At 43.4% G+C, this 14,883-nt stretch overlaps 2 protein-coding genes and 1 long non-coding RNA gene across 3 annotated transcripts in view; 1 reads left to right on the forward strand and 2 right to left on the reverse strand.

The window, feature by feature from the left end:
• Positions 1–2,368, reverse strand: part of ANO2 (anoctamin 2) — a 138,548-nt gene extending 136,180 nt beyond the window's left edge. Inside the window, exons 1-2 of the mRNA XM_053942726.1 lie at positions 2,287–2,368; positions 367–774 (exon numbers count right to left, since the gene is read on the reverse strand). Coding sequence (XP_053798701.1) covers positions 367–774; positions 2,287–2,316 — 438 coding nt within the window. The 5' untranslated portion in view covers positions 2,317–2,368. The remainder of the gene's footprint in view (positions 1–366; positions 775–2,286) is intronic.
• On the forward strand, positions 602–10,918 carry LOC128788026 (uncharacterized). Its single transcript, XR_008430935.1, has 3 exons — positions 602–663; positions 10,284–10,417; positions 10,655–10,918. It is a non-coding gene; the product is annotated as an uncharacterized LOC128788026 (long non-coding RNA).
• A 979-nt stretch (positions 10,919–11,897) lies between these two features.
• Positions 11,898–14,883, reverse strand: part of VWF (von Willebrand factor) — a 120,040-nt gene continuing 117,054 nt past the window's right edge. The window contains exons 51-52 of the mRNA XM_053942494.1: positions 13,654–13,751; positions 11,898–12,240 (exon numbers count right to left, since the gene is read on the reverse strand). Coding sequence (XP_053798469.1) covers positions 12,025–12,240; positions 13,654–13,751 — 314 coding nt within the window. The 3' untranslated portion in view covers positions 11,898–12,024. The remainder of the gene's footprint in view (positions 12,241–13,653; positions 13,752–14,883) is intronic.

Here is a 14,883-nt window from a genome sequence, read left to right on the forward strand (position 1 = left end):
ACTGAAAATATTGTGAGGAAATACGAAATGCCTTAGCAGTGTTCCAGCAAATTACTTAAGAGATACTTTCTTAGTTTTATCAATGTTTAAGTTGTTGAGGGTTTTTTTGGTAAGAAAAGTGTCTGCTGTATGCCGTAAGAACATTTCGATAAAGAAATACGTTTTCACCTGAAGTAAGATTGAAATTGCTACTCAACACTACATTAAACAGCAACCACCATGTCTTTCTCAGGCAGAAAGAACCAAGCAACACAAACGCCCCCTGGCCACCTTCTTAGCTTCACACCGTATTTTGGGCATCCAAAGTGCCCATTATCCATCGGGACACCTGATGCCATGTATGAGGTGCAAGTCTCCCCCTCTTACCTCAGGGTCTTTCTCGATCTCCAGCCCCGCTTCCAGCAGGTTGTGTTCGTACTCCTCCCGCTGCAGCCGCCTCTCCTCCTCCAGGGTGTCCAGCGGGCTGAGCTCCACCACCTCCAGGCCGGGCAGCCCCGGCCACTCCTGCAGGGCACGCTGGCCATCATCCTGCTGCTGCTGCTGGGGCTCAGCACGCCCCTTCCCGGTGTCTCCATTTGAAACCAGGGCCACGGAGGCGGATCTGCACCTCGGCTCCGGGGAGGCTGCACCGGGCACGTGCTGGGCCAGGCGTCTGCGGTAGTGGTAGGCCAAGACGTAGTCGACCTTCCTCTTGCTGTCCCTGAAGTGCAGGCCACTCAGGGAGGCCTTGTCCCTCACCCCTGCCTGGGTCCCTTCCACGTAGTTGTTGATAATCTGAGAGAGAAACACGGGGGGTCACACAGACAAGAAAGCCAAAAAGCCCAAGTAGGTGTGGGGGGGGGTCTAACTGCACACGAGCACATGAAGCCACTAAGAACCCAGGTATGACCTACAAATACTAATTTTGCACACCAGCCTCACTTCATTCCTCCTCTGACCATACACTAAACATAGATTAATTTAGTTTATCTCAGCACGTGGGATTCCTGCAGAAGAGCAGGTACCGAGGCACACCCCAGCTCTGTCGCCCTGTTGTGCACGTGCACAGACCAAGGGGAGAGGACACCCCTCTTTTGAAAGGGGACAGAGAAGTCAGAATAAGGACCACCACATTACAGGCCATGTGCCATGTGCTGTGGAGCAAAGCAGGCAGGGAAGGGAAGCAAAAACAGTGTTGGAAGGGAAGAAATCAATCTTAGCCAGAATAAGAGAAATATCTTTAATGTGGCTCAAGGTCCAGAAGGGCTAGGCTGGACAGAAACACTTTGGAAAATACCAGGGATTAGAAAGGATATGTTCCATGAATGGCTAGCCATGCTAGCTTTTGTTTTAACATATGAAAAGACTGTGTGACTAACCAGTAACACTGCAAAAGGGAATCCATGGCTAAAATCCTTCAAACCACCCATGTTGCATCCAGTCAGCCCCTCAGACCATCCGTGCTTCATCATCTCCCTCTCACAACCCTTCTGGGATGCAGCTCCAATAGTAATCCTGCCATCACTCCCCAGCCTGGATGGGAATTCTGTAGCATTCATGTGGAAGCCTGACACTGAGGCATTCAATTGCACTTCACACTCATTAAAGGCAGCCCATGACTTTTCCAAACTGTTTGCAGCCACCATTTCCAGCACAATGCTGCAGTGTAAAACCCTTTAGAGAAATCTCTAGTGTTATTCACTGGAGTGACACCAGCCCTCCAGTGATGGGGGGAAATATAAAAGCAAGGGTCAACCTGATCCAAAGAAATCATCCTATAACCTAATTCCAAATATTTATGGTTCCCATAGGTGACTGTACAAGTAAAATCTTGACAGGTACCAGTCAAAGGTTTCTCTTTTTTTCTCCCCTTCCTTACATGTGCTGGTAGTGCTGAATGCAAAGTTAACCACTTGCTGTATGACAATTATCTTGTTTGTTAAAACAACACAAATTTATGAATGTGCTTACTATTATATTCATCAACAACACCAGATTCTTGTTTTTCATTGTTTTGCTTCACTTACTCTCCCACAAAGTAGCTTTCAGTCGTCATGTCACTAAATAAATCTTGGGTTTATATGTATGCTACATCCTTCATCCTTTCACAAAATTACCACTGAGTAATCTGTTCTGCACATCACACTTAGCATACTCTTCATGTCTAAAGCATATATACAGTCCCTTTAGGCACATCCAAAATTACACTCAGCACTACATCCTGGCAGAATATAAAACTGCTTTTGAGACATCATTTTATTGCAATTCCCCATTTCCCAATTAGATACATTTTCATGTATTACTCACAGGCAGCCCATGCAAACTCTCCAGATCCATCTCTGCCCCAGCAAGGGAAAACCTGTGGCAGATTTCTAGTGTCCCTCCCAGAGAGTTTCAGGCTATACAGCCCAGAAGGAATGATGTCACCACAGCAGGTCACTGGCACAAGGAAATGCATTTGCTGGCTCTAGAGAAGATGAGCTCTGAGCATCCTCTCCTCCCTTACTGGAGAGTGTGGGGCAGAAAATAGAAGCACAAACAAGAAGCAGGAGAGGGAACGAGGAGGTCGTAGAATGTGAAATTCACTCCAAGGTTTTCCTGTTTGTTACTGTGTGGAGCCACCTGCCACGTCCCAGCCACCTGAGAGGGCACCATAGCAACACTTGGGGTTGCTGGAGTTACACAGGAGATGAGGAGAGTCAACAGTGACTCCCTCTCCGTGGACTCTTTCCTCACTCTTGGCAGTGAGGTGCCATCCCCATAATTATGAGTGTCCAATTCACAGAAAACTAATCAAAATTCCCACAGATTTCACTAAAGATATTTCCAGCCCCTAAATTTGCACTGCTTGCCTTACCATGTGACATTCTGGCACAAGAAGACTTTTTAGGGAAGAACACAAAAAGTCACAATTTCAAAAATGCCTCTGAAGGAACTATCAAGATCTTTCCTCCTTTCTCACAGCCACTGTAAAGTCAGAAACAGTGATGTAAATTACCAGCTTAGGTCCTGCTTTCACTGCTTCTTGATGTTTCCAAGGCAAGAAACCATCACACCAAGGAATAAGAAAATGGGAAGGTAGGATCAGCATTTCACGATGATTTTGTTCTAGTGGTCTGGTAGCAAATATATCACTACAAATACATCCCAAATGTGCGTCCTCTAATGACAGCTCTCCTCTGAACACTACAGCCACACCACACTTCCACTGGGAATCAATCCAATCCCACTAACACCTTGTCACAGCTGGCTTAGGGTTGACACAGGCACACCCAATTTACTGATCAACCTGCAGATTTTTTCTGCCACTGGGGTTAATAGCAACTCCCTCCATTCCTACTCTGAACGATTTTAGCTAAACAATCCAGAAATTTTGGTGAGATTACTACTGCAGAAATTAATTATTGCTGTACGCAGAGACAACTGAACCACCTGAGGCTGTGGTATCACTTTCCTCATAAAGATTCTTCTCCCTGTTCTGATTTAACCAACACACAGGAGAGTGCACCCTGCTCTTCTCAGTCTGCTTCAAGACTCTTCATAATCTCAAATGCACTTGAGCTAGGTTAATGAACATGAAACCCTACTTACAGAACTTCTGTAGGACACCACTGATGCCTCAAGAGCTCCATTGGTCCCACTTCTGTGCCAGGAAGTCCGGTTCTGAGGAACAGTGAGGTACTTGCTGTTGTAGGCTGAAAAAGAGTCCCTTGCTGATTTTGCTGTCTTCCGTCCATTGAGAGTTGGGTGTGAGGAGGGTAGAGCAAAGTCTGAGAAGGAGAGATAAATACATAAAGCAGGTTTTGTACAGGTGGTTCCCTAATGAAATGGGGAAGACTGCAGTCAGTAGACACTATTAATTTCTACTGGTGTGAACAGATTCATCCAGTGGCATCAGGTAGAGGTACAAGCTTGTGGATCATGGTCATTCTCCATAAAGAAAGCTTTACACATGAAATGCTCATCAAGTGTATCTAAGATTATACCTACATGCTCTGGTCTTAGGGGGTAATGTCTGGAATTTTTAGACATGCTTCCTATCTCTTGTGTTTGACAAATTACATAGTCACAGTGCAGAATAATGGAGGGTCTGGAGGGGATGGAAATCATCACAGAATCACAAACTGCCCTGGGTTGGAAGAGACCTGAAAGATAATCTCATTTCTATCCCCACTGCCATAGGCAGGAACACCTTCCACTAGCCCAGGTTGCTCAGAGCTACATCCAACCTGGCCTTGGACACTGCCAGGGATGAGGCAGCCCCAGCTTCTCTGGAAAACCTGTGCCAGGGCTTCTCCACCCTCACAGGGAAGAATTTCTTCCCAATATCCAATCTAAACCTGCTGTCTGTCAGTGTGAAGCCATTCCCCCTTGTCCTGGCCCTCCAGGCCCTTGTCAAGAGTCTCTTTCCATCTTTCCTGTAGGCTCCCTTCAGGCACTGCAAGGCCACAATGAGGTCAGCCTCTTCTTTTCCAGGCTGAACAATCCCAATTATCTCAATCTTTCTTCACAGCAGAGCTGCTCCATCCCTCTGATCCTCTTGGAGGCCTCCTCGCTCCAACAGGTCAATTCCATACAGGCAGTAGCACGGTGAAAAATGCTGATAAAAACCAGTGGATACAGAAACTGTTTCGACACACAAATGTTTCATACTCTTTCCCCCTCTAGTGGTGCCACAGCTGAAACAGGGTTGACTGACCACACTCTCATTCTCTTGGAGAAGCTCTTAGAGGGAAAAACCATGTCTTGGTCCTTCCAGCATTAGTGTTTTATACTCAGGAGAAGACATCCTGTACACATCTGCCCACATGGTCAGCACCATCACCACTACAGAGAAAATGCACCACTACCTCTGTCAAGTCAGGACTTTTCTCCAGGAAGAAGAAATAACAGCTCCCATCTATCCAGGTAGACATCCATTGTCTACTGCTAAAGTCTGGAGCTTGTATTTCCCCCTCGTTTAGCTGAGACTCTTCTATCCCCTATATTCAGACTGAAACTGCCTTCCCACCACCATGTTCTCAGAGAGGAGACAGTAGAATGCTAAAGAAGGAGGGGGTCTGACCCCTAAATGTTATAATTATTCTTATATTTCCTGTCAATACCAGATTAGGGTCCAGCAGCACTTGAACAGTCCAGCAGATTGACTCACCAGTCTTCCCTGTCTGATGTCCTGAACATACTCGTGCTTGGTTCACTTTAATGAAGCACATAATGATGCCATGAGGGAAACTCCAAGAAAAATAATTAATAAGGGAAGGTTTCATTCCCAAAGGCCACACACAATGTTTCTCCAGTATTTTCAGACTGAGTCTGGGATATCTCACAAGACCTTTACACAGTCAATTAAAGACCTCTTTTTCTTTCCAGTCCTTTTAACTAGGCCTAGGGAAAAAGCTGCAGTTCATTTATAACATGATTTCATCTCCATTATGCTTCCCAACCTCCAGAAACTGTCACGAACCTGAGATTAACACTGGTAAACTGGTGAGGTAGTCAGGGACTCCCAGTCAGAACAAGTTTTTTGATGGAAATGCAATTGCCATATCTGTATCTGGAGGACTTTTGTTCTCCCAAAAGCTTTTCAACTTCCCAATTTAGACCGATGGAACCAAAATGTTTTGTTTTGAATGCATTCCACATTTGACAGTTCCTGCCTGGTAGAGTAGTGCCTCAGGGGCTTCTGCTTCAGATGCAGCCTGACCTCATTCCACCCTGTAAGCCTTTATGACATCTGGCCTTACATGTTCTCATTCTGTAAATATTCTGGAGGAATTAGTATCAATAGAAACAAGCTGTGTGTGTGTGTGTATGTATGTGAATATATATAAAAATTTTAAATATGCACACATGCGTAGCTTTAGTGTATATTTACATATATTTATATGTATCTTCACAGAACAGCAGTACAGGAATCTTGACTTCAACTTGGAAAGCAAATGTTCAGGAACTACACTTATTCTACAAAAACGGCTGGGGAGCCATCCCTCCAGTCAAACCCCATCAGGTTATAAACAGCTTCCAAGGACAAGGCACCCCCAGGACAGAGCTCAGTGACCAGCTCCAGTTCCAATTCACAGCAGTCACCACCTGCTCACTCAGCCTCTCTACACTCCTTTGCCTCACCTTTTTACAAACTTAAGGGTTGACCACATGCACAGCAATTCATCCACTATTTCTGTTCCGAGGTCCTTGTCCAAAGTGCCACCATGAAGAAATTGCACAGACTGCCAAAAGTGGAAGGACTGAGAGGGAGTGTTGAAGGACCACTGCTTGTGAAAGAGGCAGTAAAGGAGTCTGCCTAATTAGGAGCTCTGTATTAAACAGCCAATTAACTGAGCTGAGTGGTCCAGATGATCAGATTATCACAGCACAGCTACTTGCAGAATATGCTGCAAGTGGTTTGGTCATCCAGGGCACGGACAGGGAACTGCTTTCATTTATCTTCCTCTCTTTTCAGATAAGTATCAGAAAGGATCTGCATTTCTGAAAGACACCACAGTTAGAAGAATGCTCCTCTGCAATGCTGTTCAAAACGTCTGCAATTTAGGAGCATTGTTTGGTAAACTCCAACCCCCAAGTAGGGATGAAAAAAACTTACTTGAACTTACTGTTTCCTTGTAGCTTTACTCAAAGGACATCTTTTTCAAAGGACATATAGATATGGAAAGATGTAGCATGGTTGTACATGTGCTCTTTAGGTTCTCAGTAAATAATGACTTTTCAGCTCTGAATGTAGATGAAGAAGCTCAGCTCGTGCCAAAATTACTTCTTGTGCACATCTCCACCAAACTCAATTATAGCAAAGCATGATTTCCTCCACTGTGTCTCCAAAACCACCATTTTAGTGTCTTTTAAGAATATAGGAATTAGACAGACAAGGCTATTTGGGTTGTCTCTAATGCCATCTAATTTGCAGCCTGTGTGTTCAGGGCTCACACAGTACCTCTTGGACTGCAGGTGAAAAGGGCAAAACAACAAACCTTGACTAATGCTGAACTAATCCAGACAGCCTGGGTGCATCTGCCCGTCTGAACCCCATGCCAACACTCAGTTTGAAATATCCTGAGCCTCCAGGACACCCAGCAGAAGAATGTCTTGGGTAGGACTCACTATCTCAGTTGTATTTCTCTACATTTGGCTGTACATATCACAGACATCTTTTGCCTTCCCACCTCCAAATATGATTAGAGAAGAAATACTCTTTATAAAGAGAACCATCCAATTCTGAGTTTAGTTATGGGACTGATATTAATAGAAGCAGTTAAGCAGCAGGGGACTAAATACGTAAATAGTTCTTGAACCATTCCAAAGAGAGAAATACCAGATAGCTAAAATTTAAAGGTCAAATTCTATCCTATTATTCAAATAAGGAGTTTGAAGGTCACAGCAGAGATACAGCCCCAGAAACAATGAGATAACATGGAAATAACCACAGAGCTTTTGACTGTGACAGCAAAAGAACAATGACTCAACATCAGCGCTGAAAGTTATTCTAAACTCGTACACTGGGAACTCCAGAATGAAGGTTTTATGCACTGAGCAGATTTGCTCCTTTTGTATGGGAATTGAGAGCTCAGGGCTGCCCATTTTCTCTTAGAAAAGGATATTGCTCACTCCCCACAGTTGCACTGCAATAAGGCAAATGCAGGGAGAAACAGAAGACCAGCACAAGGCATTTGCCTAGTGATCGTCTTTTCCACATGGATCACAACACTGACCCACAGCTGCACTTCTGAGGCTTCAGGAGAAGTGAACTCTGCATGTTTTATCTCTGAGCTCTCTGTAACTGGGCTGCAGATTTATCTTTTTTTTTTTTTTTTCCCTAAAAAAAGACAGAGAAGTCCTTCCAAAGTACTCATTTCTTTGTCCTCCACCCCATCTTGGCCTATCCCTCTTCATAGGCAGCAATAAGAATGAAACAGAGAATAAACTTACCAGGCATGTGTGTTTCCATGTTGCCTGGAGGTTTGGCTGGAAATTGCGTCAGTGCTAAAATAGGATGTGGCTATGCCGTGCACAATCTGCTTCTGCACTGGCTTAAGGAGGGAGCAGCACCAGCAGCTATTTCCATCCTGCCTTGATCCTGCTTTAAGCAAACCACAAACTGAAGCTAATTAGCGAGACCTTCTGGTTTGGTGATTACCATCATGGAGGGAAGAGAAGGAGAAAGACCAAACTCCCATGACCTGAGAGGCCGTGGCAATTTTCTGCTAGAACTTCAGCACCTTGTCTTCTTGCTCCATAACGCCTCAAGAAACAAGGTATCAACAGGCATATTTTGTCCTGAAGGCAGTGGAGAAGAGGGAAAAAGGCTAATGCAGAACCAGGGCTCTATAGCAGAGCCAGCTCTGTCCAAAGAATCAGCATTCAAGGATCAGATTGTCTCGGAAGTGGTTTCTGTGGGGAAGAGTGTCTTTATATCTACAGAGCTTCACAGTGCTTCCAGGTAGGAGGTAAGTGCAGAAAGCTTTTTATAAGGCTCTGTTTCAAGTACTCAAGTTACCTCAGTGCCTGGATGCACTGTCATTTCTGCATGAAATATTCAGGGGATTATCTTGTAATCAACTGTCTAATCAGAACAGGTGATGGATCCTGCTTAGCCTTCAACCTTGCAATTTAAGCAACGTTTAGGGAAGAAAAGTTGTTGACGACCAATGCTATCTGAGAAAGGACTCTTATTTGCTATTGATAACTGGAGAGAGATGTAACTAATTCAAGTCCAAATCTTTTTTTCTTTAAGCCTGTTTATGACACTATGATGGTTTCTCTAGTGTGACAGGGACAAATGGATTTATTCAATACCTGAATAAAGTCCAGTGGGTCTATGAGCTTGTGAATCAGGATCGTGCACTGTGTCATGGCTGGCAAGGGTAGAAGTTGTCTCTATCACAGAGAGATGTGCTGATGCACCCTGGTTGTGCTATCAAACCTGCTGAGTACATCAAGGGAGCAGTGCAGCTGTTGTTTCCCAAAATTTGGGCAGGTTGATGTAAAATTTTCCCAGCAAGACTAAGAAATTTATATGGGGTTTTAAATTCATTAAATCCCCCCAGTCTTCTTGGTCCCTACTTTGAAATGGCATTTCTTATCTTCTAACCAATATATCAACAGGTATCAAATACCTTGTCCTTTTTACCCTGCTAATATCTTTTGTTACTTTCAGAACTTCTTTCAGAAGTTTTAAAAACAATTATTCTGTTTCCTAGACAGGGAACAAATCTCCTGCTTTCTACACCTATCACAGGGAGAGGGAAATGAAAATTTTCTGAAAGTTTTGCTGTTTTCCATCCACAATCTGTGCTGCTCCAACTAAGCTCAAAACCAGGAAGGCAAATCCTGGCAAATTCTGGAATAGTATAGGAATGTAGAGCCAGGTCCTGCTGGGATCCCTGTGGACTTACAGCTCTGCCTGTGCAGGTTCCAATTACCAGCTTCCATAAGCCATAAGGATGGGTGTGTTACAGGTAATACACTTAGCTCAGGTAATAAATAATATACACAGCAATATGAGAGGAAGCAACATCCAACTGCTTAGAATGGAAGTAGTCTATTTTTAAGACTTTCCAACAGAGAAAATCATATCTTGGCATCACTGTCTTTCCTGAGGTACCTGGGTATGGTGTTAATTGATAATGCAGAGCTGTGACAAATAATCCCAATATACCTGATTGTGTTTCACCTGCTGTAGAGAAGTGGTGCTTGCAAGTCTGAAAATTTAGCAGAGAGATTAGATGTTTTGAATTATTAAGGAGTTATATAAGATTCCTCCCCAAATCCATTCAGCATTCCTGTAAATCTATCCTATGGCACACTCAACAATCCAGCTGGTGCTCTGAAGCGATGGGATGTGCTCCTAATCATTGGTGGAAAGGTAAAGGCCAAGGTAGTTCAAACCCATCAAGGCTCACAAACAATATGTATGACTTGTGAAACAACATTCCTCAAAGTCTGGCTTCTGCTGGAGAATGCCAAAGGAGCAGCCAGATGTAGAGTACTGTGTGATGTGCTGGCACACTTGATCGTAGGCAGGACTGTGCTCTTCACTCCTGCCAGGGAGGAATGATGCTGAAAGTATTGGAATTGCACGAATTGCAGCTGCCTGTGTGAAAGGCAATGAAACCTGCACAGAGAGGTCCAAGCCCACTGGCTCCTCAGGCAAAAATCAGACAGCTCTTTTGGGGCAGACTCCCTGAAAAAGTTTGATTCTCGTGCCAGCAAGTCAAAGTCAGAAATGTATTTACCTCCTCAGCCTATTAAAGAAGATGGTATAACATTCCCTTCTGCTCTTTCTTCCCTGCCAGTCTGTTTCCACAACAGGATTTTCAAGGAAGATCCTTCTGGCCGTGCTCATGACGGGGGTTTGGAATACACAGGTAGTAGCCAGGCCTGAGTTACAACATCTAGACCACACCAAAGTCCCCAGAAAGTAAAGCCAGTAAGTGCTCTTCTCATGGGCTGCATTGCACTGACTCATACAATTAATTATCTAATTAGAAGACCTGTCTGCAGCCACGAAGCCTTAGGCTGCAATCCCATCAGCTTTCACGAGCTAAGAAGGGTCAGTCTGGGTGAAGGCACGGGTTGAAACAAAGGGACATCCCAGCCATGGTAAGTGGAAGAGAATAACATTTGCCTTTTACTCCCTTCTCTCTGCTCCTCTCTGATGTTGCAGGTTGCTATTCCAGGAATTGCTGATCTTCAGCTTCAGATGAACTGTTGACTACCTGGGTGACCCAAATCCATCTGTCAGGGAGCTTAATATCTAGACGCAGCTACAGGAAGGAACTGGTGTGTGGGTGGAGGTAAATTGGTGAGAAATCTACTGCAGCAAGTGGGGCTGGTGCCAATTAAAACTGGGTTTCTCTCTCTGGTGTTACTGTGGCCTGTAGCAGAAGACACAGATGCATGGAAGGTCTGCACTTCTATCACTGTGCAGCAATAAAGGGTGTCTTGAAAGAATAATAAAAACAAAAAGGGCTCACAATTCAGAGTGTGTTGAATCCACAAATGACTGGCAAGAGAGAAGCAGCAGGGATCTGCCTGGTCCCTCTAAAAAAGGAATACAACTTACCTTGTTAGTTGAAAGCACAGGAGTTTTTGTTTGTTCCCAAAGGGAGCTTTCCTTGCAGACTGGGAAAGGCTTTGACCCATTTGATCATGTCCAAGTGCCATTCATTATTTTAAAATTGTTAGTTAAACAAGAAGCTTGAATAATTTTTGTCTTTCAAAAACATGCATGGCAATAACAGTCCTCCCTCTCTCATACTTTTGAGAAATTAATACTTCCCAGTGAAACTGCTTCACTGACACAAGACTCCTCCAGGACCAACACCACTCTGGAAGATCTTTTGTGTTCCATGGCCCAACTAGACAAAGTAGAATTTAAATCCTTGTAAATATATGCCTGGCAGTAGTAACTAAATTAAACCTACCACAGCAAATTCTGCATCTAAATTAATTCCAGCTTTTGGAACAAATGCAACAGGTGAAGTCCAGGCACCTGGAAATAAGTGAGACAACCACTGAGTTTCTCCTTGAGTTGGTCTGGACAAGAGCTGAAGTAAGGGCTGTCCTTAAACCTGTACACATGCCCTGAGGACCTGCATCCTACTCTTACTCTGAAGCCTTATCCCATAATTACTGTACTCCCTGAAAAGAATGGGAGGAAAAAGAGCAAAAAAATTATAAGTCCACAGTGTGTCACTGAGGACTGAAGTGGGAAATGAAAGTGTAATGTCTCTGCAGACAACACTAAATTATTTGGGAAATGTTCTTTAAGTATAAACAACTGCTTCCAAGCATGATTTATTTGCAGTTGTTCTTTTGGGATTTTTTTCAATAATGTGGATTCATTTCCACAGTGAAATGAAGGGAATCTCCCTCCTACAATCCACCCCAAGATGAATCAGACCGTGTTCTGTTGTGCTGGTAAGCTTTATTGTTTGCTGCGTCTATACAATTTTTCAAGATTCTAATGGATAAGGCAGCATACAGAGAAAATGAGGCTTGCATTGTGAAGTTCCTCCATCATAAAGCTTCAGATTAAGCAGCTGGGCTCCCGGGCAATACCCATGGTGTGCACTTGCGAGCACGGCACTCGCACAGCGAAGCAGAGTGGATGTAGTGCTGCACCACCGTCCCGTTGGGACAGCGCAGTGGGATGGTCACCGTGGTGGTCTGAGTGGCTGTGCAGCAGCTGCAGCGGTCTTCCCACTGCCCTGTCTGAGGAGAGTACCTGGTGGTGCTTCTGCACTTGCCCTAAGTGGAAAAAGAAGAGAGCTGAAGTTTGAACAGAGCCTCATGACACTCAGAATCCTGGTTCTTTCCTTCAAAATATCCGTGGGTGACTTTGTCCGGCTTCTGTGCTCTGCTGAAAACATGAACTCAGAAAGAGGTGCCTGACTCCAGAATGCAGGGTGCTGCTCAAAGAGTAACTTCTTATAAGCATAAGCAGAGCAAAGGAGAGGTGAAGAAACTGCTCGCACACACAAAAAAGAGCCCGGAATCTAAAATCTCGCAGGGAATGTCCAGAGCTGTGCTGTTGGTTTCTGAGCAAATGTGGCTATCATGCATTCAGAAAGTGCTTTAGCCCAAATGTTGCAACCCACACACCCAGTGTTGCCCTGCTGTTGATGCTATTTTTTCTTGTCCTGCTTGTCTGGCCACTTAACTAATTTAGGCCGAGCTGTCAGTGCCTGTAGCTATAAGCCTTCATGATGTCAAAACAAGTAGCCTCACTTAACACTCTGTCAGAGTCCATTTCCTTTGGTGGCTTTGTGCTCTTATTTCTAATCAAATTAAAATATCCTATCATTATCAGGGAGGACTTCAGAAAAAATGTACTCAATACTGTGTATTCCCAATGTAAAATCTGGACTTCTGCAGGAGAAACATCAATACTCATGACTTTATGGCTAAGGACCATTTACTTTGTAGACAGAATAAGAGGCTGAGAATTATTAGTTATGCCATAACTTTGATTGCACACAAGGGTTGACTAAAATCCTTGTATGGGGCTCGGTTATCTTGAAAAGAGCAGAGATGGGAACACCCAGAAGGGAAGTTATGCTCCTGTTTTAAAAGAAAGTTGCCATATAAGGTGTAAGCAGTGATGGGCTGGAAATTAAACTTTTAATCTGATTATGGAAGATACAAGACATGTAGAAAACAAGAGCTTGGTGCCAAAGCTAATGGAGGAATCCCAGAACTGATAAGGCACACAAGTCAAATCTTGGCACTTGGGTTTAAAGGTCTTTTAAAATGTCATTTATCTAAATGCCTATTTAAATTCTCCTAGTCAACCCAGAGGCTTGGTGCTTAACTACATACTCAGAGCTGAAAATCAGCTTCACAAATGTGAAGATAAATATTCCTTTTTTAAAAGTAGAAAGTCCTAACAGAGCTACTTCAGAGTCATTAATTTCTGATGGAAGCAAGAGGGTGGGATGAACAAAGCTTTTGTGCCTAACACAAAGGCTTTGTGCCTTTTTTCATGCTGGTTTGACTAGGGAAAATTCAGCATCAGCAAATTACTTCAGGAAGTAAGTGCCAATGAGGTTAACACTAAGTCAGTCAATGAGAAACTGATGCTCCACTTACTGAAGTGAAACCATGGTGGAAGAAAAGGTTCTTTTTGGAAAAGAAAAAGGGGGGTTGATTTTTGTTATTTACCTCACAATGAGAAATGGGCACCTCCTTGTCAGCCACACATCCATTGATATTCCCATACTGCAGTCTGGTACTTACTGGATGACATTCCACCTCCACACCTACCAAGTAAAAAAAAAAAAAAAAAATTAAAAAAGCGTTTGACACTGCTGGCAATTGCTTCTTGTAACTCACTTCCCTTTACTCCTAAAATTGCTGTCAGTGAAATGTTATTCCTGGTAAAATCCCTAGCTGGGTGTGTCTCCTTAGAGTAAGTCATGCAGAGTTGTGTGACAATTTCACACAACATCCCTAAAATTCCGCTAGAGAAGGGTTTCCCTCATGTTTATTTTCAATTGACTGCTTTGTTCTAAAGTCACCATGGCCATTGATCACCAACCTCTCCCCTGGTCTTAGACTCTTCTGTTAACTCTGGTAACCAACAGGGACTCTGTTCCCCCACTTTCAAAGAGAACCTCATCATTAATATGCTCAAATATAAACTAATCCAGAACATTTTCTTCTGAACTCTTGCTTGTTTTGGTCTGCATCTAAAGACTTGTGAAGGAGCCAATGCTTTTTTCAGTGGGTATTTTGTGCATAGACAACAGCAGCTCTGTGTAGTCTTACTATAGTTTCGTGTCTCTGTGAAAAGACAGACTCCTACTCATACCCATTTCTAGCTAACCAACGAAATTTCTGTGTTTAACAGAATATTGGACTGATTTTTAGGTGCTACACAAAACATTTCAGAAAGTTGAAGGAATTCAGCAGGGCAACTGCACAACTAAGTACATACACAAAGGTAAGAGGAAAGGTATCCATCTTCCTACCAGCAAACACAGCTTTCCATCAGAATGTTGGTACCAAATTGACTCTGTGCCTTGCTAAAACCTTAAATGTCATTAAAAAAAAGTTGCAGCTCATTTCTGGTTCCAGGGCTAGAACTGGAACTTTTAATTATTTCATCACTCCTTTATAAAAATTGTCCACCTGAAAGGATAGTTGTGTTCACACAATTGAAAAGCACAAAAAAAAAGTCATCAGCCTCAACACAGCTTTATCCCCTTTTTGATCCTGACTTATCAACTTGTTTTCTAGTTACTTTACTTCTGTTACTTGTTTTTTTTGTTGACTGTGCCTCCTCTGCAAAGGCAAGTGCTTGCAACTTAACAAGACACGTGAGATTGAAATTAACAGAGAAAAGAGACACAACTTCTTTGTTAAGTGGGAAAATAAGAAATATCCTTTGCC

Source organism: Vidua chalybeata, chromosome 5, assembly GCF_026979565.1.
Source record: "Vidua chalybeata isolate OUT-0048 chromosome 5, bVidCha1 merged haplotype, whole genome shotgun sequence".
Classification (NCBI taxonomy): domain Eukaryota; kingdom Metazoa; phylum Chordata; class Aves; order Passeriformes; family Viduidae; genus Vidua; species Vidua chalybeata.